Source organism: Barbus barbus (genome assembly GCF_936440315.1).
Source record: "Barbus barbus genome assembly, chromosome: 26".
NCBI lineage: Eukaryota > Metazoa > Chordata > Actinopteri > Cypriniformes > Cyprinidae > Barbus > Barbus barbus.
This window is the reverse complement of record NC_136754.1, coordinates 9,439,639-9,463,847: the sequence shown is the minus strand read 5'-3', so window position 1 is coordinate 9,463,847 and position 24,209 is coordinate 9,439,639. Positions and strand designations below refer to the sequence as shown.

General features: G+C 36.1%; 3 protein-coding genes across 6 annotated transcripts; 1 reads left to right on the top strand and 2 right to left on the bottom strand.

Moving 5' to 3' along the window:
* Positions 1-1,031: 1,031 nt before the first annotated feature.
* Positions 1,032-8,845, bottom strand: LOC306845859 (protein lifeguard 1-like). Its single transcript, XM_079378849.1, has 7 exons — positions 8,783-8,845; positions 7,489-7,712; positions 7,294-7,370; positions 6,998-7,198; positions 2,370-2,498; positions 2,019-2,162; positions 1,032-1,919 (listed from the first exon to the last, which is right to left on the bottom strand). The coding sequence occupies exons 2-7, from the start codon at positions 7,709-7,711 to the stop codon at positions 1,767-1,769; spliced, it is 927 nt and encodes a 308-aa protein (XP_079234975.1). The 5' UTR covers position 7,712; positions 8,783-8,845; the 3' UTR covers positions 1,032-1,766.
* A 669-nt stretch (positions 8,846-9,514) lies between these two features.
* Positions 9,515-16,135, bottom strand: LOC306846697 (uncharacterized protein). Of its 2 annotated transcripts, XM_079380263.1 has the most exons (6): positions 16,054-16,135; positions 15,373-15,892; positions 14,177-14,272; positions 13,987-14,092; positions 13,799-13,891; positions 9,669-11,647 (listed from the first exon to the last, which is right to left on the bottom strand). In XM_079380263.1, exons 2-5 carry the CDS (start codon positions 15,875-15,877, stop codon positions 13,834-13,836), a joined length of 765 nt encoding a protein of 254 aa, XP_079236389.1. In that variant the 5' UTR covers positions 15,878-15,892; positions 16,054-16,135; the 3' UTR covers positions 9,669-11,647; positions 13,799-13,833. The 2 variants fall into 2 exon arrangements, with proteins under 2 accessions (XP_079236388.1, XP_079236389.1); XM_079380262.1 differs by having other exon boundaries at positions 9,515-11,647; positions 15,373-16,132.
* A 720-nt stretch (positions 16,136-16,855) lies between these two features.
* Positions 16,856-24,002, top strand: LOC306845947 (complement C1q-like protein 2). 3 transcript variants are annotated; one of them, XM_079378969.1, is made up of 7 exons: positions 16,856-17,019; positions 17,186-17,248; positions 17,339-17,470; positions 17,590-17,863; positions 21,381-21,480; positions 21,793-21,847; positions 21,993-24,002. In XM_079378969.1, the coding sequence occupies exons 1-6, from the start codon at positions 16,866-16,868 to the stop codon at positions 21,844-21,846; spliced, it is 777 nt and encodes a 258-aa protein (XP_079235095.1). In that variant the 5' UTR covers positions 16,856-16,865; the 3' UTR covers position 21,847; positions 21,993-24,002. The 3 variants fall into 3 exon arrangements, with proteins under 3 accessions (XP_079235095.1, XP_079235094.1, XP_079235093.1); XM_079378968.1 differs by having other exon boundaries at positions 21,965-24,002; XM_079378967.1 differs by having other exon boundaries at positions 21,941-24,000.
* Positions 24,003-24,209: the final 207 nt, after the last annotated feature.

Here is a 24,209-nt window from a genome sequence, read left to right as displayed (position 1 = left end):
CTAATTAATATTGCATCAGATGTGATCACTGTGTTTGTAGAGTTCACTTAATAGATGTTAGATTAAGAAGTAAACGGATCTAAATGTCTTCATGAATGAAGGTTTTTGTTTCACGCAGGCTGAGGTTGGTTTTATTCTGTGACTACATGGTAATGTGTAGACATGTAACCACATCTACATTATTGTAAACACTTGCCAGTGTTCAACAAGGTTCACATGTCTAAACGTATTCCTGCAGGACTGTTTGAATGACACATTAATCCAAAAAAACGAGGTTGGTCTAGAAAAACTGGTCGAAGTGCAGCTTTAAAGACGATGTAGTTTACTTTAAGGTTAGGTATAATTCTCCCTAAAGGAATATCATTTCAAACTTGTATGCTCTTTCTTTTGTTTTTAAGGTGAACTCCCAAAAAAGACTTTTGAAGCGAAGCGTTCACGAGGCCAGTATATGATCGAACTACACCATCTCTTTCTCAAGATCTCCATTCAAAAGTATAGTTAATATGCAGTGAAGGGCTATTTAAAGCGTGAAGTTGATGTGTTACTTGGACATTCTTTAATTGAGCCACAATAAAATGTAAGTTTGAATGGCCTCTTCCCTTTCTTACCTCGAAATATCTGTTTCAAAATAATTCTGATGGTACACTGACTTCTAATAAGTCGGGTAAAAATTCAGCGACGAAGTACTTATAAAAAAAATCAAACCTATAACTACCACAGCGAATTGCACTCACTTAATTGTAGGGGGCTCCAAAGTAGCAAAAATCACAAAACTACATACTGTTGCTTTAACGCAAACATTTGTCCAGGTATAATTAGTTGTTTTAATGCAGGTCTCGTCTATACAACAGTGTACTGTGACCATACCTGTCAAGGTCCAAAAGGACAAAAACACTAACAATTTTATGTTGGTGTATGCTGAAAATCTTATTTTCTCCTGTCCTCTTTGTTGTCCTATTTAGAGCTTGACATACATGATCACAATGAACGCGTCACTGAATTGAAAGTTATGTTAAGGTTTTATTTATTTTGTGTTCACTGGGAGAAATAAACGCAGAGATTTTGAATGACACGAGGAATGCTACTCTACTACTACAATGAAGATAATTATTACCCAGCCACTTCTTCATAGTTCCATATCTTTTTCACTCTGTAAGGCAGAGAGTCTCAATCATTTAGCCCACTATTTAAAGTAAATAACAAAGATACAGTCTGTAGCCAATTACCTAATCAATACATACATAACTGATAAATGTATGATATTTTTTTTTGTCTGAGAATTTGTCTTTTGACTGTGTCTGTCAGTGTAAATGGAATATTATATTATTATTTTTAATAATCAAAATAATGTGCTATATTTATATGAAATAGCCTATACATTTTAGGATTTATTTTTACTTGCATAGGCAATTACAATAAGATTTTGCTGAAATAAAGCAAATTTATTGATTTAAGCAGTCACATTACATTATTAGTATTTCACGATTCACAGTGGGATGTTTATCACATTTATAACATTTAAGGCATTTACATTAGGCAAAATATTTAAGACTTACAAATGGTTCTTGTGATCAACAATTTGTAAGATTGCAATTTACAATATGTTTATCTGCTAAAAAAATAAAAATAAAATGAAAAGCGTGCATATCAAAAGTGCAACAAGATACAATACTGTAAGCAGTGATGTAAGCATATTTGAGGTCAGAAGGTTGAATATCAGCCGGCATGTGAAGATTGGGAGTGCTACAGGTTAGGCATGTGTGAATTTAATTTTTGGAGCCTCCACCCAAAATCATAAGCATGTAGAGGAATATCATAATGATATCCAGGTAGATAATTAAGGCAGCATAGACATACTCTTCAGGATGAAGGCTGTATGTTTGTCTGCCCATCACCAGCTGACAGTCCACTGCTAGAAACTACATGGGAGAAAGAGAAACATTGGTAACAGCGAGACAAATGAAGTTATACTTTCTTAAGTGGTTACTTATTATTATTAAATGTTGATCATGCTTTACCAGGGCATAAACAAGAGCTCCCAGACATCCATAGAGAATTTGCAGAACACTGGAGTAGAAAAAGATGCTGAAGAATCCAAACATGAGTAAGTCGATGGACAGTATGAGCAGAATACCATTACAAACTGTGAAGTCCAAGCGAGTCTGAAATGATCACAGCAAAGGAAATGAGTTTAGAGGTTGCAGAGCAACTATATAAAGTCAGGTTATGCTTTTCTGAATTAGCCTTTCAGGGTTTTCTTTTTATCTAATGCACTGAGGTAATTCGGTGCTTTAAATTACATATAGCTAACTTTAACTTAAAATTAGCTGATGTAAGATTAGTGTAATTTATAGAGAAACTGAACATACCTGGGCAGAGAAAATGATGATGGTGAATGAGATGACCAGAGTTGATCCTAAAGCGATGATCACAGCACTTGTGTTGTGATATGAGGCTACAGTTCCCACCATGTAGGACAGACTCAGCGTGACCACAGACTGCAGGTAACACAAGGGCATGTTAGGCCTATATGATTTGAAACAGTTCTACCAAGGCATATAATTAAAGTGTTGACTGTAATAACATTACATTTTGATTTCTGACCAAGACTTTAGAAGTACCAACTGAAACTACACAAATATACAAACAAACCCTTATGAACAAGTAATTTGTCAAGCCATTTTTAATAAATAAAATGCATTATTAGAAATGATTTGACTTCACAAATGTATTTATTTCTGAGTTACAATTTAATAAATGACATGAAATGCAACCTGTATAGATGCACAAATAAGAGGTAGTATGTGTTCTGGTTTTGAGAATGGTTCATTTTTCATTCACGCAAGTTGCCTGCATGAGCCCAGTCTAGCAAGCGAGCATAATAAAAGCCTTTATATGGATATGTTTAGACACATTTTATGCAAATAATATAGCTGTGGCACGCGCTCTGGATTCATTAACATTACAATGAAAATAAAACAAATTCGGATGTGAATATGGCGGCAATTTTGTGAGAATTTTTCTGTGCACAAGTATGAATTTATTAGTGAATGGGGCCTACTTTTCTATGATCTAATGTAAAAGCTATTCAGGACCTCACAGCTCTTTGAAAAATGCTATTATGATTAGTAATCGCTGAATTTTGAGGTCATTTTTTAATGATAAATGTTAAACCCCATCAACTGACTTTTATCCCAGGCAACAACTTTCCTCTAGCTATGCTTGTAGTTTCATATCATCTTTCTTCTCACAAATCAATATTTCATGTTTATTCATTTAGCTGAATAATAAGCTGATGTAGAGTCAGCATTATAACAAAAATAAACCTCTTCACCCTGTTTTTTTTTTTTTCTTCTGATGACACCTGCTTGCTCACATAAACGTTTATATATAGGCCACTGCACTTACAGAGGAAATACAGGCTGCACCAGTCTGTCGTGGTCATAGAGAGGAAGTAACCAAGTTACAAAGTGCAATGGGTGACTTAAAAGGAGATTTTCCCTGGGTCAACCTATATATTATAGATTTCGTTAAGTAGTAAATTTTGGGGGGAAATTCAGAAGGAACAAAGAGAAGGAACCAACTTGGTTAACTGAAATGCTGCCTTTCAAGGTTAGAGAGTTTCAGCCAGTTTTCAAGCTAATCCTACATACAGAATATGAAGAAGAATCAAGAGAAGCATAGGGTGCCTACTTTTATCAGCGGTCTTGGTTTAAGAAGTATTTTACCAACACTGTAAAAAAAAAAAAGTTGAGCCAACTTAAAATTTTAAGGCGACCATCTTCAGCTGATTTTTGAGTTTTTAACTTTTTGTTTTAAGTTTATACAACAAAAAGTTGAGAATCTCCTATAAAAATAAGCTGAAAGAACTCAAAAATCTGCTGAAGCTGGTTGATTAAAAAGTTTTAAGTTGGCTCAACTTTTTTTTTTTTACAGTGTATTCATTTTTCATATAGAGATTAAAAAAATTAATTAAACAGTTGTAAGACATGAACCAAAAAAACGTTTTTGAAAATTGGACACTAACGCAAATAAAGCTGTGCACTACACTGTAAAATAAAATTGTTTCAAAAAGTGGTTTCAACTTAAAATAATTTGTTACCCCGCTGACTTAACCCCGTTTAGTCAACTTGAAATTTTAATTTACTCAATGTTAATTTAAGGGACAACTGGAATATTTTAGTTGACTAAACTAAAAAATTTTAAGCAGCGGGGTAACAAATTATTTTAAGTTCAATAACAACAACTTTTTATTTTTTACAGTGTAGAACTACAATCCCATGACACATTGTGAATGACAGTGAAGAAATATTAAACAATTGATTTAAAGATGTTGATATATATATATATATAAATACAGTGCCCTCCAAAAGTATTGGAACAGTAAAGACAAAATTGCCCTGTTGGCTGTGGAGTCAAGACATTTACAAATATGATTAAAAGATGAATATGAGACAAAACTACAGAATGTCACATTTTATTATTAGCCGTTTCAACACATAGATGTTTTACCAGCTAAGAAGTTCAGCACTTTTAGAGTTTCATCCCTCTATCTGATGTGAGCATAAGTATTGGGACAGTTGCCTCACAGGTCTTTATAAGTGATCAGCTGTGTCCTGTTGCATTACTTCTTCAGATATTAAAAGCAGGGAATGTGTCGTATCAGTTATATCCATTACTTCTGTATTCTGAATCTTGCATTCGATGATGACACACACAAACCAGGATGAAGATGAGGGAGCTGACTTTGAGGGAAAAGCAAGCAATTTGGATGCTAAAAGAAAAGAGGAAGTCAATTAGAGCTATAGCAAAAACAAAGGTCATGGAGAAATCAAGAGTTTGGAAACCACCAGCGACACCAGCAACCAACAACTACCTGATCGGCTGAGAAAACAACAGTAGTTGATGACGGACAAATCAAAAAAGCTGTGAAAATGAACCCTAAAAGACGTTTCTGTAAAATCACCAACAACTTCCAGAAAGCTGGGGTGATGCTCTGACAATCTACTGTCTACGGGAGACTTTGACACAGAATTACAGATGCTACACAGCAAGATGCAAACCTCTGACCAGCACCAAAAATAGAAAGGCAAGATTAGAGTTTGCAAAAAAGCACAAAGGTGAGCCAGAAGAGTTTTGGAACTGTGTTTATGGACCGATGAGACAAAGATGACCCTTTATCTAAGTGATAGGAAATCTAAAATGAGAAAAAAGGGAACTGCAATGATCCCAAGAATACAGCCTCATCTGTAAAGCATGGTGGAGGTGGTGTCATGGCAGGGGCATGCATGGCTGTCTCTGGAACTCTCTCTCAACTTTACTGATGACTTAATGTATGATGACAGTAGCAGAATGAATTTGGAAGGGTACAAAACCATCTTGCCTAACAATATTCAAGAAAATGCCACCAGATTCATTGGGAAGTGCTTCATACTGCATCAGGACAATGATCCAAAACACCCTGTCAGTTCAGTCAAGGAATTTATAAGGGCAAAGACATGCAAAGTCTTAGATTGCCCAAGTCAGTCTCCAGATTTAAATCTGATTGAACATGAATTTCACCAGCTGGAGAGGAGAGTAAAGGCAGAAACTCCCCAAAACAGCAGCCATATCACCCTGGAGCCCAAGACTGGTTGTCCACTGAAGCTAAGCAGGGTTGAGCCTGGTCAGTACCTGGATATGAGACCTCCTGGGAAAACTAGGTTGCTGTTGGAAGAGGTGTTAGTGAGGCCAGAAGGGGGTGCTCACCCTGTGGTCTGTGTGGGTCCTAATGCCCCAGTATAGTGACGGGGACACTATACTGTAAAACGCACCGTCCTTCGGATGAGATGTTAAACCGAGGTCCTGACTCTCTGTGGTCATTAAAAATGTCCTTCGAAAAAGAGTAGGGGTGTAACCCCGGCATCCTGGCCATATTTCCCCATTCACTTCTGACCATCATGGCCTCCTAATCATCCCCATACACTGATTGGCTTCATCACTCTGTCTCCTCTCCACCTATAAACTGGTGTGTGGTGGGCGTTCTGGCACAATATGGCTGCCGCCGCATCATCCAGGTGGATGCTGCACATTGGTGGTGGTTGAGGAGATTCCCCCCTTCTATGTAAAGCGCTTTGAGTACCCAGAAAAGCGCTATATAAATGTAACAAATTATTATTATTATTAAAACAAGCAACAATTGGAATTGGCTGCATTAAAGGCTGGGAAAAGTATTTCAAAGGATGAGAGCAAGAGTCTGGTGATGTCTATGGGTCACAGACTCACTGCTGTGATTGTGTTCAAGGGATCTGCAACTAAATAATAGCTTTTAATCTTTGATATCTGCCTTATGTTCAACTGCCCCAATACTTATGCTCACATCAATGAGTGGGATGAACTCTAAAAGTGCTGCTCTTTTTATTTGGTAAAACGTGTTGAAACGGCTAATAATAAAATGTGGCATTCTGTAGTTTTGTCTAATATTAATCTTTTAATCATATTTGCCACAGCCAACAGATATATTTTGTCTTTACTGCTCCAATACTTATGGAGGGCACTGTATATATATATATATATATATATATATATATATATATATATAATAAAATAAACAATATATTTTATGTTTTATTGCTAAATATTCATATACTAGTATTTAAGTAGTTTGAGAGCATAGGGAAACTGACTATCGTTTGCAGTGCATATCTGTTCTTAAAAAAAAACTTGTCCCTTTTAGACTTGCACTCTATTCATTTACTGGTTGTTTTCTTAAAAAAATTAAAAATTAAAATAACACTAGCTTTTCTAATCTTTTTGTATTCTGTCTGTTTCTTTTTATTTATTATACAATAAACAAAAACAAGAAAGGCCTCATAGCTTGCTCTATTATTTTTCTATTCTATCCGTTTTCTTTTTATTTATTATATAATAAAAAAAACAAAAAACTTGTGTACTACATTAAGCTGAGACTTGTTATAGCACTTGTATATTATTTACATATCAATACACAGACACTCACCAGTCCCAGCAGGTTCCAGGGATGTGTGCGACTGAATTTGGAAAACACAGAAAGACATATGCCCACTACTAGAAAGATAATGTAAGAACTGAGGTACACCCAGATGTTTTTCCGAACTGCTGCCTTGACTGTGTTTGAGAAGGTGAACACACAGACGACAGTGAACGTGACTAGTAACTGAATTGTTACCACACTGAACACCTGTGTGGGTAGAGACAGATTGGAAATGACAATGAGGACAGCATTCAGAGCAATAATAATATTTACGATGGCATGCAAATCACAGAAATGCTCACCTTTCTGATAAACGCTTTCCGAACAGTATCATTATCAAATGATGACACAAACACCTGTTCCTCAGGTGGAAATACGGCTATTCAAGAAGAAAAAAATTATTACTGTGCCGACATTCATGTCATTAGATGGTTATTTTGGTTTTGTCGTAATTTAAGTAAATGTTAGATCATTGATAATTGAGTGCAATAAAACACCTGCTGGGTCTGGATTCAGTTCTTCTGTTTTGCTGATGCCGGTCTCTTCTGGTGGCAGGTTGGGTAGGATGAAGCCGACTGGCACAGGAACGGGTTGAGGGTACATGACGGGCCCCGTAGGATAAGGAGGCGGCATGTATGGAGGTGGGGCATACATTGGTGCTGTTGCTGCATGGCTAAGGTCATTCTCAGGTGCAGGTTTTTGGCTCTCTATATCTGTCATCCTAAATAAGATGTGGTTAGTTGAGATTGAATTGTCAACAGGAAAAGATTTTTATTAGTCAAAGAAAAAAAAAAAAAACAAGTAGAAAAAGCATTGCAGTGCACAGGAAATGGTATAGGGTCTACAATGTTTGTTATAGTTCCATTATAGTTAACTTATAGGTTAAGATAGACATACATTGAAAATGATCCTGATATAAGATATACTGAGAAAACAAAATGTAAAAGTTTCCAGATTTTTAAGATTAAGAAGGCAATATAGGATAATAGTAACATTTTGACAATTTCCTTCACAACTCAAGGTTACACACAATCTGTTAGCACTAGATTAAAAAAAAAAATGTTTTACACTTTAAAAGTAAATGTATTTTTAGTTTGGAAAAAGTTTTTTTTAAGTGTTGTATTCAAGATTCAAGATTCAAGAGTTTTATTTGTCACATACACAATTATACAGAGTATAACCAGCAGTGAAATGTAGGTCAGGTCCACTCCAAGGACAGTGCAATTATAAAGAATGCAAATATTAAGAAGAAGTACAAACATAAAATAAAATAAAATAAGATAAAAAAAATATAAATATAAATGTGCAGGTCAGTATGTTGTTGACAAATAGTAATGAGAGGAATGTGCAAAAAATAATGTGCAAAAAGTTGTACAGGGTATTTGAATAGCAGCAATATATATGTATAGTACAAGCTTTAAAGCTGCATATGCTAAGCCGCACCACTTTAACACATTTGTGTTTTACTGTTCACCTAAATCTATATAATTGCAGTTCATTTGCATTAGGAATGCTGAGTGGATTACTAATGGGCCAAATCTTCAACTGGTCAACTAAAAGTTGATCAAAGAGACAAAAAGTGCAACATTAAGCATTAAAAGCTGGCTTTTGTTTTCATCTGTGTTTCAGTTGATGTTATCAATTTATTTCTAAAGGGTTTACTGATTGATTATAATCAGATCAAATTTATTTTACAGATTAGTAATTTATTTTTTCTATTTAGATTGAGTTCCGCACGCACAAAAATCATGTTATTTTATAGTATTATATTATATATAACTAAAAACTTACCTTGATTCTTCTTACCCTCAGTGTGGTCTGGTGTGAAGTCCGAGCTCTCAGATGTTTAATGCCTCACACCTTTGTTGCACACAGACTGAAGTAGGTTTTACATCCTCCTATTTCATCATTTACAAAAAACCCCTCTGTGGAAAATCTGTTGTGAAGTTGTTCACACAGTTGCACACAAGTTTCTCTTGTAAAATTTCACACCACTTGCTTCCTTTCTCAGTGCCCACTTTTTGAACTGGTACATTTTTATGACTCCACCATTAAATGACAATAATTCTAATATGCAATCTTTAAGCGGTTGTACTTTTGTTTGACAAAAATCGTTAAATCCTAAAATCTTGACTAGACAAGCTTGTGTACATTTGCAGATATAAAGCAACATGCTAGACTTTCTAGGACATTGTCTTGATGTAAAAGTTTGTTCACTTTGACCGTTTGTCTGTTGTGTGTGCGCGCATGTATAGGGGTTTTAGCAGGGTTAACAAGTTTCACAAATTCAACCACAAAATGCAAATGCAACAAGAGCTGTCGAAATATAGGTTATACAGGATTTTGACACTTCATGGCAAAACCCACTTAAATCAGGCACAAGTGCTTCCTTTTTAACAGAACTCAAAATGTTTACAATAAAAAGAACATGAAATTAATGTGACCGTGCATTACAAAATCAACTTAGTCTACAAACTTTAAAACAAAGCAAGGAAACAGAACTTCCACAATCATGGTCAAATTAGAATTGAACCTTAAAGCAGTCAATTTACTTATTGGCAACTGTTATTCTGACATATTTCAATGTAATATATATATATATATATATATATATGCATACACATGTAAAATGTAATATATTTCCATTAGCACAGATGATCCAGAGCACAAAAGCCATCACACTTAAGCATATTTATTGTAAAAAATACATATAAAAACTATTTTTCAGACATACAAAAGATTTAGGCATAGAAACAACATCATGGACAAACAAAAGACAAAGCCATTTTGAAATGTGAAACATATTTACACTTTAATAAATAAATAGTTGTTCTTTAGCAGAATGAAGGCAGATTGTCTGTGTTTGGGGATGTGAATATATGCAAATCATATTGACCTTAAGAACATTCCCAACTCATTCATATTTCACCGGCAACTGTCAAAACACAGGATCAAGCGGGTCAAGACCCTTAGCACTGAATAATTACAGAACTTGCTATGGCATTTATACTGTGTATACATATAATAATAATATTTTGAGAGAGAAAACAAACAAACACCACCTTTGGAGTTAGCTAAGCCCCAGGTTAGTATAGTAAATATTGATATTGAGGTATGGCACCACATAAGTTAAAGGGCAAAAGCTAACTTAGAGAGCTTGAGACTGTCAAATACTCTGACAATACCTCCCTCCACTCCACAATGCACCACAACGACACAAATGTAACTGTAAAAATGACTTTTGACTTTGACTCACACATGGCATTTCTCATGTTTTCAATTGGAAAGAACCGTCAGACTGTCCTGTAAAGGAAACGTATTGCAATACTTTCAAAGTTAACAAGCAAAGTCTCCATTCAGAGGTCTTGCCACTCAAAATATGAATCCTCGAGCTAAGGCAAAATAGTAACAGACCAAATGACCTCTAAAAGACACAATAGAATAATGAACATAACACCCACAATTATAAAATCCCATTAACCTCAAAACATGAAAAACTATTTCCCCTGTGGAGGGCTGTCTAAAAAATAAAAATAAAAATTACCTGTTCATCATTTATTCCATTGTTCTTTCTAAGGGGGTCGATAACAATGTCATAATTACCCATCAGCTGTTCTCAATCGCCATCCTCAGGCAAAGCGTGCGCCATATGGCATATCTCTGCACCACAGATGGCCTCATTCAGTGTAGAGGAGGCCTGGTGTAAAGAGTGTAAAGTGACTGGATTTCTCTAGGCTACTACGTCTGAGACGCAGAGAGGCAATTTCACAAACCCTCCCCTTCAAGAGTGGTACATGCTGTCAGGACATCAGCGTCAAAATCTTCTGCATTTGAGTACACACACTTCACTGCAACCAATAACATCCATTAAGCTAACTACTGGAAGTATCGCTCGGATCTGTAAACAATATACAATTTTACAATTGAGTAAAAGCAATCAGATCAAGAGGTTAAAAGAGCCTGATGTGGTAATAAGAGGGAGTTTTGCCTCGATGAATAAAATCACTATTCGTGGTAGTTTCAATCGAACAAATCTATTGGAAATTTCACTCTGCCTTTGAAATGTTCCTATAGTAACAAAAAGGGAAAAAAGGGTAAACAAAAAGATTATCCCCCAAAAATATAAAACATCATGCCTCATATGTAATTCCTGTGCAATATTTACGCATGTACAACTCCTCTGCAATCATCCAGGATCTGCCCAACAAACTCTACAAAATCAAGTAGTTCATTCAAGCCAACACAACCCCAGCAGGCTGCACAAAACCAAATGCTAAGCCCGGCATAAATTACAGATCGCCACGTTTCCATGGTAAGAAGAACACCATCCCTCAGGGAGATCAAGATGTCCACGCGGAGAGACGATCCATGTGTAACTTCCCTCCATTTACGTGTTTCTTTTACAAAGTTCTATTTAGTTTAAAGAGTTAAGAGAGGAAAGGCAAGCAGAGAAAACCCGCCGTTCACGCAGGTGATGTAGAGCAGAGAAAAGCCAAGTCTCAAGAGTCACATCAGTTAGTTAAAGCCAGGCTCAATCAGGGCCAGGCCGATTAAGATGACCACAAGTGACGATGCTTGTTATTTGTTTTTGTTCCTTTGTGTCTTTCTCTCAATCCTCTCATCAGAAAATATGCTCCTGCCAGGGGGTATTGTCTCCTAAAATGATGAAACAGAAAAAAAAAGCACTTAAAATGTTAAGTGAAGAGGAATCTAATTTTTTTTTTTTATTCAATCTGGATGTAATCATGGATTTAATGCAAATGGATCCTCTGCAGTGAATGGGTGCCGTCAGAATGAGAGTTTAAATATTTGAAAAAACAAAACAAAAACAAACTGTTGCTTCTGACTAAATATGAGTCATACGAGTCATCTATCTATAATATAATTTTCTCCAGTAAAAAAGTTCTGTCTTGTCTGAATCAAGAGGCACACATCAAGTGCCATTTACAGTCTTACAAACCCACATCTTGCTTCACAAGACTTTAACTTATTGACTGGAGTCGTGTGGAATACTTGTGGATTAATGTGATGTTTTTATCAGCTGTTTCAACTCTCATTCTGACGGCACCCATTCACTGCAGAGGATCCACTGGTGAGCAAGTGATGTAATGCTAAATTTCTCTAAATCTGTTCTGAAGAAGAAACAAACTCATCTACATATGGCCTGAAGACGAGTACATTTTCAGAAAATTAAAATTTTTCTGTGAACTATCCCTTTATAGGAATTGTTTGCTAAAAAAAAAAAAAAAAACTTGCATGCATTTCTTTCTTCTGTGGAACACAAAAGATGCTACTTTGAAAGGTTAAACTGTTGCTTCTGACTAAATATGAGTCATACGAGTCATCTATCTATAATATAATTTTCTCCAGTAGATGCTACTTTGAAAGGTTAAAGTCCGTGTAAAGTTAATATTAAATGTGTTCTGAGTTTGACACCACAGAAAAATGTGTTAATCACTCAGCCAAATTTGAATGCACAAAAAAAAAGCCAAGTAAATAAAATAAGGCATCAAAATCTTGAAAAAATAAGCAGTATTCGCTGCTTGGGGGGGGGGGGGGGGGGGGGGGGGGGGTGTCGCTGAAACCTCGCCAACTAGCAGGAAAACTGCCATCTTCCTCTGGTAGCTTATTTAATAAGGAGACAGAGCTGTTTTGTAAATGATCGCAACCAGGTATTATGCATTTGCGTGATTGATGCTAATGCGCTTTAGTTATTAGGCTTGTTCGACTTCATGCGGTGCCGCAAAGATCGACTGCCGCCTGACAAAAGCAATGCATTCTGGTTAGAACATTTGTCCGACTTTGCTGGTTAAGGCTAGAAGGGATACGTATGGCGCTACTGGGCATGCGCATATCAATACAGCGTAATTTTTGTCACATTGTACAACAATAGTTACTATTTTTTATTTCCTGTGAGGGGTAGGGTTAGGGTTGGGGTAGACGTTAATAAAACACAATCTAATAGATACACAATTAATTTCATTGTTAATTTCCGGTCATAGCTGTATGCCTTCTAGCCACAACTGACTTTGATCGGCTCTGCAGCCGCCTTACAATCACATGTGCCATCAAAGTACCACGAGAGCAAAACAAGATCAGCCATCTAGGTCAGGCGCTGGAGTTGCTCAAAATCGCCTGCGAAAGCCTTGATGACACTTTATTCTCATAGGTCAGAGTCTGTGATGACAAGCACGACGTGTGTTTCGTGTTTATTCTAACAATTCAATTCCAATAATGCTCACAAATGCGTTACTATAACAGTAAAAGCATTTTTAGAGTAGTCGCACTGTTATCTAGAGCCATGTTTATCAAAAAACTCTGATAAAAGCATTTATACTCCCATTTTATTGGTATTTAGTAGCTTATATGTTTGTTGAACTTTATTCTTGATGGCGCTGTATTAAGCACTAAGCAAGTTCCTTGATTATTACGCTGGAATGAGTGTGTTGGGAAAGGGACCGTACTCGGTGGCTCGATTGCATCGAGTCATGATTTAGCCCCCGCCATAAAGATCCTGATCACAAAAATGGTGAAAAACTATTTAACGGTCTAACTCCATAATTAAGTACTACATAATTCATGGTCTTTGTAACATGTTTCAGCAATGTTTTCTAACATTTCTAATGTGTTTACAAAGAATTCTCAAAATTGACTTTACACAGACTTTAAGAACGGTTCAAACATTGTTCAAAATATCTTCTTTTCTGCAGAATAAAAAGTCATACAGGTTTGGAACAATATAAAGGTGAATGACATGACATTTGAATATATTTTAACAAAGAAAACTACTTGAATGACCAAACTCACCTGAGTCAAAGTGTCATTGCACCCGAACACATGAATCAATCAAAAGGATGCTCAGGGCAGCACGGCTTCACTTTGCTCCATGTGTCAATGCAGCTATTTAAAGAAATATCAGCCATTACATAGGCTATTTAAAAGCATTTGTAGCAAATACTGAAGTTTTTTTTTTTTTTTTTAGATGATTATGTTACCTCTTATGGTAGACACACAGGCAGGCCAGTCGAGCGATGGTTTCCCCCTGTAGCAGGTCTTCGAGACAAATTGAACACTCTCCACTGTCCTTAGCTAGCACATCAGCTATTGGACAAGATATGATAGAATTCATATCTAACATATTAGCAGATGAAACAAAACAACAATAAAAACAAATGGGATGCTTACTGTTATAAGGGAGAGGTGGAGAAGTCAGACAACTTAAAAGATGGTCCTCGATTCGCCCTCCAGGGAATGGCTTGGTGCAGAAGGGACAACGAATAGCTGGAAAGGAGGGGAAAACTATTAAGCAAGATATCTAGCATTGTAAAATGGAGATGCAGAAAGGGATTTGTAATATGCAGGCCAGTCACAGTAATAGACAGATGAGTATGCACCCATGTGGCCTACTTTTCTGAAACCTCTGGCTGGATTACAACCAACTGACCAATATAGTGTAATAAATACACAGAGATCAAGTAAACTGGGTTTACCTTTGGTCTTTCGGTTTCAATCCATCATGGCTCATCCTGTCAGGAATGTTTGAAATGTCTATAAACCCCAAAGCCTAATTACACCGCAAGCTCATTAGTCTCATGCAGAATCATGAATCTTTTTTAATCACCTTCCCATGTTTTATTTGGGTCAAAACAATATACTGAAAATTCACTCACATACCAGTCAGACCGGGGTTTGCCCATTTTATTACGTATAAAAACTTTAAGTAACACCATACTATAAGGTCCCATTACTTAAAGCATATAACTAGCAATAACAGCAAACAATACATTTGTACCAGTATTTATTACTCTTTGATAACCTTAGAAATAAATCTATTAATTGTTGGTTCATGTTAGCTCAGGACCACTAAATAAAGTAAACAGAGTTTGATTCTAATAATATATTAATAATTGCTAAAGTTCACATTAACTAACTTTAATAAATGATTTAGAATATAATTGCCATTTCCTGTTACTAAATGCTAATAAATGGAATTGTTACCAAACTAGCTGACTTTTGAAAATACAATGAGATGAATATTACAGACTTCAATTTTTTTTTTAGAGTAGAGTTTATTGAATAGAGCTGTCAGTCTGCCTAATGTCTTTTGTGAAACTAATGTAGATCTGGAACAACATACGGAGAGTAAACGATGGCAGAATTTAGATTTTTGGGTGAACTATCTCTTTGAATACCATGAAAAAGGCCATATAGGATTTAGTTTATACTTAATACATTGTACATGTTAATGCGTAATATATTATACATTTTTGGCTATTACTCACTGTGAACAGTGCAGGTTTAAATGACAGAACTGGAGCTGAACAGGGTGTAACGTCTAAAATGACTACTGAGTGACAGAAACGATGAGTCTTTCCACTTACCACCGTGGCGGTTGTTGACCCTGTAGAGGCCGATCCACGCCTCAGACACTGGCCGAGCGTGAGTGCCCCTCACCCGGGCGGACCTGGCTGTGACGCCGCCGGCGGAAGAATGGCGACCGCCGGGCAAACGCTCCGAGAAAGTGCGCTGCGGTGCTCGGCCTATTTCCTCCGCGCTCACAGGGCCTCCCAGACTGCCAACCTCCTCGCGTTTCTCCTCGGCCCCGTTTTCGTCCGTCGGCGAGGCCTGGCTGCTCAGAGACGGGGACATGTGGCTGTCGGCGGGGCTGCCGGCGCTGCTCGCCTGCTGCCCGGTGTCCGAGTCGCTGCCCTCTTCCGATCGGCTGAGGTTCGTCTCTGAGTCATGGTCGAAGCTGCCGGAGAACTCCACCGTGAGGCTAGTGGGCCTGGTGCTTCGGATTCGTCGACAGGACTCTCTCTTGATGCCATCTTTATCGAAAGCTGTCGCGGCAGCCTCCTCGTGTAAACGGCTAGATCTCGTTCCCATGTTCAACCGCGCTCCCTAAAACCGACCGATCGAGGACTGATCAGCGAACCCGATTGCTTCCGTCACACAAAGCCCTTAGGCCATATGACCATATGCCACATTTATTTAAAAGTCGTAAAGATAGCACTTAGATGTGTTGTGTTTTAATTTCTCTTTCAGTTATGACAACAGCCTACCGCATTTTTCCTGGCAGTTATGTCCTGTGGTCCCTGTTCAACAGTAACGCACCGTGCCGGAAGTTAGCCTCTTTCCTTCTTCGTTCATCCGACATTGTCACGCCCTAAATGAACTTTTTATCCAATCAAAGAGCAAACACATGAATGTTTGAAAAGTACGTGATTTTGTGTGGTAAAAAATAATTTTATGTTGGGTACCATTGGCTCAGTAATTAAAAAAAATATATAAATGTATATATTTTATTAGATACGTTCTAGATTAAATGTAAAAAAAAATATTTGTTCTTTATTCCTATTTTTTTTGTGATGCATTGGCAATGAAAATGTCACTATACAACCATTTATTCAAAGTGAAGAAAGACTAAAGAGTTTTTTTTAATTGTTATTGTTATATCGTCAAATTGGGAGACAACAGTGAACACTTCAAATACATTTATCAAATTTATGCTGATTAGCTACATATCACTGCATTTATAACTTTTCTGTTTTTCAGGATCTTTTGTTGTTATTCTGTCTCTCACTGTTCAAATAAACCTACCATTAAAATTATAGACTGATAATTTCTTTAAACCTCCAAAATCAGCAGGAGATCAAATACCCCCCCCCCCCCCCCATAATTTTATAAATAATATCACAAACATATTTTATTCCTTTTTAAACTAATTATATTGAAACTTATTTGCAGATTAATCTGAAGCTTTTCTGAGTCAGTGATGCAAGTCCAAACAATACAAGGGTCATGTTTGCTTTTACTGCATCATAAGGTTCTATCTTGCCCCAAACTGTGCAAAATTCACATGCCATAGATAGCTATGAAGATGATGGCAGCTCAAAAAACACTCTTACTGCTTTGTGTTGGGGTCTCACTGGCACATGATTTCATTACACCAGACCAGTTGAAGAACATTGAGGAAAGACTGACAGCCACTGAGGAAACACTGAAAGAACTGAAGAGAGAGAATGAAGGTAAATATCTCGCAATAGTAGTTGTTGAGTTTTTAGCTACATGCATCTTATGTATTTTTTGTTTATCTATTTTCACCTTTCCAAGATTGATTGATTACATTGATCTGTTAAAACATTTCCATCCCAATACACTATGACAAAATTCTGCAATGTTCATTCTGAATAGCTCTAAGGACTTTTACAAAAGCATCAAGTGATAAAATTGAATCTATCCAGGCAGAAAATAAAGGTAAATTAAAATAGAAAATGATATAGTGTTATATTTAAAACCAACTGCAAAGATGACAAAAACAAAACAAGTCCAATTACTTTTTCACAGCCAAAAAGATTGCCTTTTCAGCTGGACTTTTGGCACCTGGATCACAAAATTTTGGACCCTTTGATTCACGGAAAACTTTGGTGTACAAAAAAATCTTCACTAATACTCAAAATGCATATGACCCCAACACTGGTAACCTGCGCTATTCATATTTTTACATGATCTTAATTGTCCACTGTGACTATGGATATTCAAGTAATAAAAGGCATTTCTTTACAGTTTCTAAATTCCTATGTTTATGTATCTCACAGGTAAATTCACAGCACCAGTGAATGGAGTCTATTTCTTTAGATTTTATGCTCATGCTCACCCTTTTAACCAAATGGCAGTCAGTCTCCATAAAAATGATCAGATCCAGTGCTCTGTATTTGTTCTGAAGCCTGAGACCAATGCTGATGGCAGCAATGGTGTTGTTCTCTCACTGCAGAAGGGTGATGAAGTATACACACAGCTGTGGGAGAACAGCTGGGTTTTTGACGACGAAAGCAGCCACACCAGTTTCAGCGGTTTTCTGCTTTTCCCCTCGTGAGTGTCCACAGAATCCAGAATTGGATGTGACAAAAAGGTTTTTATGCCACTAGTGTTGTAATAATAATATTTGTGTGAAATTTGCCTCAAAGGAAGAGAACATTGTATGATCCTCAACTCTTCTTGAATTTTTAACATGATAGATAAACACGGATTTCAAATGAATGTATCAGTAAACATACACTCTTAGAAGAAAAGGTTCTATATAGAACATAAAAAGGCGTTTCATATATGGAACCTTTAAAATGTTCCATATAGAACCCTTTTTAAGGGTTCAATCAAAAGAACCTTTTAGGGTTCTTTATAGCCAGGAAACAAGGTTCTATATAGAACCTTTTAGGGGTTCCCATCATGGGATCATTCTTTGAATTAAATTAAGACTTAAACAGCTCATATAGCTAATTTATCACTAGAAAAACTGAAATATCCATAAGCATAACACATCAAGGTTTTGTGTGATCATTTAAGACACTTTTATTATCATTTACAATGAAAAGCAATATATAACACAGCAATTCATAGTGCAACAGTTACAGAGATTAACATAAATCCATGTTTCTTTATTTAGTCATACTTCATTTTTACCTGTCTAAAATAGCACTCTCTGTTTTAGAAATATTGTTTTTTCAACCCCCTCCACCTTACTCACCCATCCAACATGTCAGTCACAAATATGTTGATTGCTAAGAAACCACACACAAAAAAACAACAACAATGGAATGGATTGTTAACTTGCACAAATAAATAAACAAAGTTAACATGCAAAATGATTTAAAAAAATATATACATAAAATTAGAATGTGAAAAGTTTGTCTTCAAATAGTATATCAATGACACTCTTATTTGGCATTTCACCACCAAGTCATTAACTTTAATAAATGTCAAGTATTTACTCCACAGTCTCCTATAAACCAAGTAGTCTGACTTTTTTTTTTTTTTTTGGATGCTGCAACTTTCCCCAATTCTGTAACCCATGAAAGATGGTGAACCACATGTTTCTGAAAAGGGAGCTAAAATACTAACTATAATATTGTTATTATATTTATAAGCATTAAATATTAATTTTACATTCAGATAAGCATTTAAACAATAAAACCAAAGGACCCATGACAATTTCAGCACTGGGAAGGGCTAAATAGTGCTGATTGAAATTAACTGAGTGATGGCTTTTGGATGCTCCATACTGAACAAAAAGTAGACAGCAAACAGATACTTCTGGCATCTCTGTGTTATTGGTCAGTGACACATCCATTTTGATGCTAACTCTCCTTGCGATGAGTAGGCTTGACATCCTAAGATGGGTATACAAGTCAGAGAAACATTTATTAGACCTATGAGAGTACAGTACAACAGGAAAAAGAAAAGAATCTCTCACAATTAAATCAAATCTTAAAACTTACTTGAAATAGAGAGGAGTGTGGTGTTTTCATCTGAATGCTGATGACCAAACAAGTAGTAATGCTGCACTCCAGGGGCCGGATTCACGAAACATTCTTAAGAAGAAATTTCTTCTTAACTGCCATTTTCTTCTTATTTTTTAACTTAAGAAAAAAGTTAAGAATATTTTGTATTCCCAAACATTCTTCTTAAGAATATGCTTATCTTTTTTCTTAAGATTTCCTGTAGCCCTAGTAATTCTGAAGACCTTGATTAGCGTGTTCAGGTGTGTTTGATTAGGGTTGGAGCTAAACTCTACAGGACAGTGCATTCAGACGCACCCTCAAGTCCAAAGGAAAATATTTTTCTCATTTATAAAATGATTTTCACTTTTTAAAAATAATTTTCACTTCGTAAAAATGTAATTTCTCTCTGATTATGATGATATTTAATAAAAACAAGGTTTGCTATTAAAATACTGAGTTCAAACAAGTTCACAACGGAAAGTAAAAGGAAGGTAAGCAACAACAAGTTTAACGTTTTTTCTCACATTTTCAGTTATATATTGAATATTAAAAGGCATTCTGCCAAACAGTGGTCTCAAATCAAAATAAAATATAAAATATTATGAAATTCTAAAATACTGAAACTGGACAACAAAACAAACTACTGGCATGTAGGAGGGCTACTTGACTCTTTTTACTGCTTTTAAAAAATCCTTACCAGAAGCATATGAATCTTACCAACAGATCCGGCCTGGCGATCAGCACTAAAAGAGAACACGACTTCTCAAAACCCTTCACCAGATTTCAGTGACGTGGTTACCCAGAGTTCAATGGCTAAACAAAGAGAAACAAATACTGTATCATTTTACTAGTTTTTGTCAGTCACATACAGTATGTTGTCCTGTAATTTAAATGCAACTTACAGTGATTGTTTTTACACTGAAAAACGCATACTTTCGTGACCTAATAATAATCGAGGTCAATCAACTTATTTACAGATGAAAGGTTACTTTTTCTGATAGGTGCTCAGTGTTTGTCAAATGAAAATGCACTGTTTGAACAACTGAAAGAACGCCAGGACTTCAAATGTTTGAGCTCCTGAGAGAAACTTGTCTTACTAACCCGTTTAGCTATCTGTTAAACACTTTTGGACACATTGTAAGTTCTGTTTAAGTTGTGAAGGACTCAGTTTCTCTGCCTGACTGCTTACATTTGTGGTCATGGCTCATTATTATGTATTTTATCAGTATTTCGAATTGGTTTTGATCCTAAAGTGACACCTCTTGTAGTTTCCATTAACTTTAACATTCAATTAATAATACAATTAAGTAACTGAGAAATCACAATATCAAATAGCCTATGATCACTTATTCTCTTGATTTGTGCAAAATATAGGCTATATGAAACATATTTAAATATACACTCTGTAAATATATGGTCTGTACTGATTTTTTTGATGGTGTTTTCCTTGTATTGTCAGTTACACTTTGTTGTGTTGTAGGGTTCAAGGAAACACCTGTAAACTTAACAGAAAGGTAGAACATTATCAATACTTTTTTCCATTTGTCTACTTTTTTTTTTCTTATAGTGTAGAAGTAATTTGATGAATCCAAATATATCTAGATGTCCAAACACAAATTTGATGTGTTTTATACAAAACAACAAGATCCTGTTTATATAAATGTTAATGATTGATTTTCTTAGGATAACCAGTTGTGGCTTTGCTTATGCAGAAGGCAAAGGCTAAAGTTATGATTGTAGCCAAACCATAAAATTTTTACTCACAATTTAAGTATGAAACTAAATAATTACTTTAAATGTTCTCAGAGATTTATTCAATTTGTAGTTCACACACCACGTGCCACTTTGAGTCACACTTAATATCATTCCATTCACCATCTGTGAAGATGGCAACACAGTCCTCATTTCCACGATAATCATTAGGTTCCTTTTTCTTCCATTTGGTAAAAGTTAGAAGTTGATTGTGCATATCTACAAATGTCCCCTCTATCTGTTTGTCTGTTGTTCCAATCATTATATAAGAAGATCCAAGGACAGCATGCAATGACATTAACAAGTTATTTTTCTCTTCATTTGTTGGCATGGCAATTCTTCCCCCTGCATTTGTGCAGAACTTCAATCCATCATAGTAATTTGCTGCCAGCGCATCAGACACACAGTATTTTCCTCCAATATTCCCAAATATGCAAAACCTGGAAGCTTCATATAAAGGTTAAGTATTGTTTAATGAATATGTTAACAGCAATGTACTAAACTTAAATATTTTTCCACAACAATAAACTGGGGCAGTTACTATTTGTTTAGAAGTAACATACCTTTCTCTATTCCACTGAGTCTATCTGTTAGATAATTGAAGTTTTATAACATGACAAGTAGAAAAATCAATGTTTTCACATTCTCTGAATCTCTAATTTCCACATGAGGGATTTTGAAATAGCTAAATGACTTATAATAACTTATTATTATAACAACAACTTATAATAATAACTTAAAATGTTTAATACATTTCCCCCTTTTCTCCAGCTGGCCCAGGTGGTCCCGCTTTACCTGGTGGTCCCTGAACTCTCACTCCTATAAGGTAGGAGCAAAATAGTTGAAATAAGATAGGAGTGAAATAATCCACTACCTCAGACTCCCTCACTTTATTCATTTCACTGTCTCACACACACAGAGCTGGCTCTCCCTTCTCTCCCAGATTGCTCCATCTTTACCATCTCTCCCAGGCAGACCGTTGTGTCCAGGAGTGCCAGGAACTCCACCATATGCAGGACAATTCAGGTTCTGAGGTTCAGCTCCATCCAACGTCTACAGTGCAAACTGAAGGAGCAGAAGAGCCTTGAGGAACAGCTTTAACAGCGCCATCTGGTGATGCACAATGGAAAAACTAGATTTTTTTCCCTCTTGATCCAATCAATCAAGCACAATATCATCCGTCTGCAGTATAGGAGGCCGCACTTTCAGGACCGCATTTCTAGGACCCTAGTTTTGGAGGACCGAAAAAAGTGCCATCAAGGCAGTATTTCCACCCAGTTTTAACTACATTACAGTTTTAGAGTTAAAAAAAAAAAAGTTTTATTACACCCAAATACTACATTCTTTACTGCAATTAAACCTGGTTCCTAGGAATGTTGAGTAATTATTTGGTCTAAGTAGCAAAATATAATAACTCAAGTAAAATAAACAAGGAATCATGGTATAGTCTTTTCAGTCACTATATGATCAACCACATTTTCAAGTACAGAGGGAAGACACAAGGATGACTCTGGGGGTAGTTCTGAAAGAAGACATGTTATGGACACAAAATAGCCCAAAATCTCAAAATTGACCAGTGCATGAAAAAAAAGGGCAATGGTTGTGCAGTCTTTTTTATTTACAGAATTTACAGACATCATAAATAATCACTCAAACAAACAGCATTTTTGTTTGCAGTTTTTCTTGTAATGACATATTCACTAGAACAGACAATGTATTAATTATAGTCAAATATATTTATTTATCTTGAGTTATGTGTATTATGATTTTATGTGGGTTTGCAATCCAGGTTTCTTTTTTTTAAAGTCCTTATTTGTTTTTGTGTGAAGCCCGTCATATGTACAGATAGCTGAATTGTATGTTATACTGAAGACTTTTAGCTACTATCTATTTTTTTATAATTTTTTCTGAAATGTAAGGAAATTATTCTATATTAAATTGTGTGGCAGGATAAAAAATTTAGAAAATTCTACGCAATTATGCTCAACAGCTCCGAACATTTAGGTGTGAATCAATCCAACAATTTTCCCCTTAAATCAGCATGAAAATAGGAATACATCCTTTTAACCAAACTTCATTAGTCTCATGAGAATTTAGAGGAAAGGTGTGACTGCAAATGGAGTAAGCAGAAAAGATTTGCCTCAGGACAGACCAAGTCTTTTATTCGCAAATCTTTAAAGTTTGCGCAAACGGGATTTTGAGAAAAAAATGATCCTGATCAGTTTGTAATTCTTGACTGAAATTCATTTAATTCACTTTTTAAAAAAAGTGAAGTGAAGTGACATTCAGCCAAGTATGGTGACCCATACTCGGAATTCGTGCTCTGCATTTAACCCATCACGCGTGCACACACACAGCAGTGAACACACACACCGTGAACATACACCCGGAGCAGTGGGCAGCCATTTTATGCTGCAGCGCCCGGGGAGCAGTTGGGGGTTCGGTGCCTTGCTCAAGGGCACCTCAGTCGTGGTATTGAGGGTGGAAAGAGCGCTGGACATTCACTCCCCCCACCTACAATCCCTGCCGGCCCGAGACTCGAACCCGCAACCTTTGGATCACGAGTCCAACTCTCTAACCATTAGGCCACGACTTTATAATTATTCCATGGTCAATAACTTCTATAAGTGGTTCACTCTTCCTGTTTTTTTCTTTCTTTCATAGATTTATCGCAATTACTCAGCTGTTTTCAAAAAACATATAGAAACTTACAGGTTTAATGCAGGAGTCCAGGTGACAGCCAATGCCTGTTGCTCAACAAGTCCACAACAAAGGAAGGTTTTCTTCCTTTAAATCTGATGGGCTTGTTGTTGTGAATCTCATATTCTGAAAAACTGATCTTCCTCTCAGGATGTACAGCCCACACATTGATACTGATAAAGCATTTGTGTCTGATGTAGTGGAAAAAATGGAAAAAGTGTAGAGGTGTTACAGTTTGTTCTTTTTTTTATACGTTACAAATATAGTGTGTCTAAAGTGATACGATCAGCTATGTTCACTTACAAATCTCGCAAACAAAACAGTTCACTGGGAAATAACCTTGGCCATATTTGTGCAGGGCATAGAACAAACAAACATAAAAATAAAATGACTAACATATAAAATTTCATTCGTTTTAATTATTTGATCTTCTGTCAGATTTGCAATGAAATAAAAAAGACACTCTTTGATTCATGACAAATTGTTTA

Bases quoted from the DNA above. Each gene is read 5' to 3' on its own strand.
- LOC306845947 (XM_079378969.1), top strand. From the start codon at position 16,866: ATGAAGATGATGGCAGCTCAAAAAACACTCTTACTGCTTTGTGTTGGG. The intron at 17,864-21,380 runs GTGAGTGTCCAC...GCATTTGTGCAG, and splicing joins GGTTTTCTGCTTTTCCCCTC to AACTTCAATCCATCATAGTA. The intron at 21,481-21,792 runs GTTAAGTATTGT...CCTTTTCTCCAG, and splicing joins CCTGGAAGCTTCATATAAAG to CTGGCCCAGGTGGTCCCGCT.
- LOC306845859 (XM_079378849.1), bottom strand. From the start codon at position 7,711: ATGACAGATATAGAGAGCCAAAAACCTGCACCTGAGAATGACCTTAGC. The intron at 7,371-7,488 runs GTGTTTTATTGC...CTTCTTGAATAG, and splicing joins ACTGAATCCAGACCCAGCAG to CCGTATTTCCACCTGAGGAA. The intron at 2,163-2,369 runs GTATGTTCAGTT...TGATCATTTCAG, and splicing joins TCATCATTTTCTCTGCCCAG to ACTCGCTTGGACTTCACAGT.
- LOC306846697 (XM_079380263.1), bottom strand. From the start codon at position 15,877: ATGGGAACGAGATCTAGCCGTTTACACGAGGAGGCTGCCGCGACAGCT. The intron at 14,273-15,372 runs GTAAGTGGAAAG...CCTCCTTTCCAG, and splicing joins GGTCAACAACCGCCACGGTG to CTATTCGTTGTCCCTTCTGC. The intron at 14,093-14,176 runs GTAAGCATCCCA...CTTGTCCAATAG, and splicing joins TCCACCTCTCCCTTATAACA to CTGATGTGCTAGCTAAGGAC.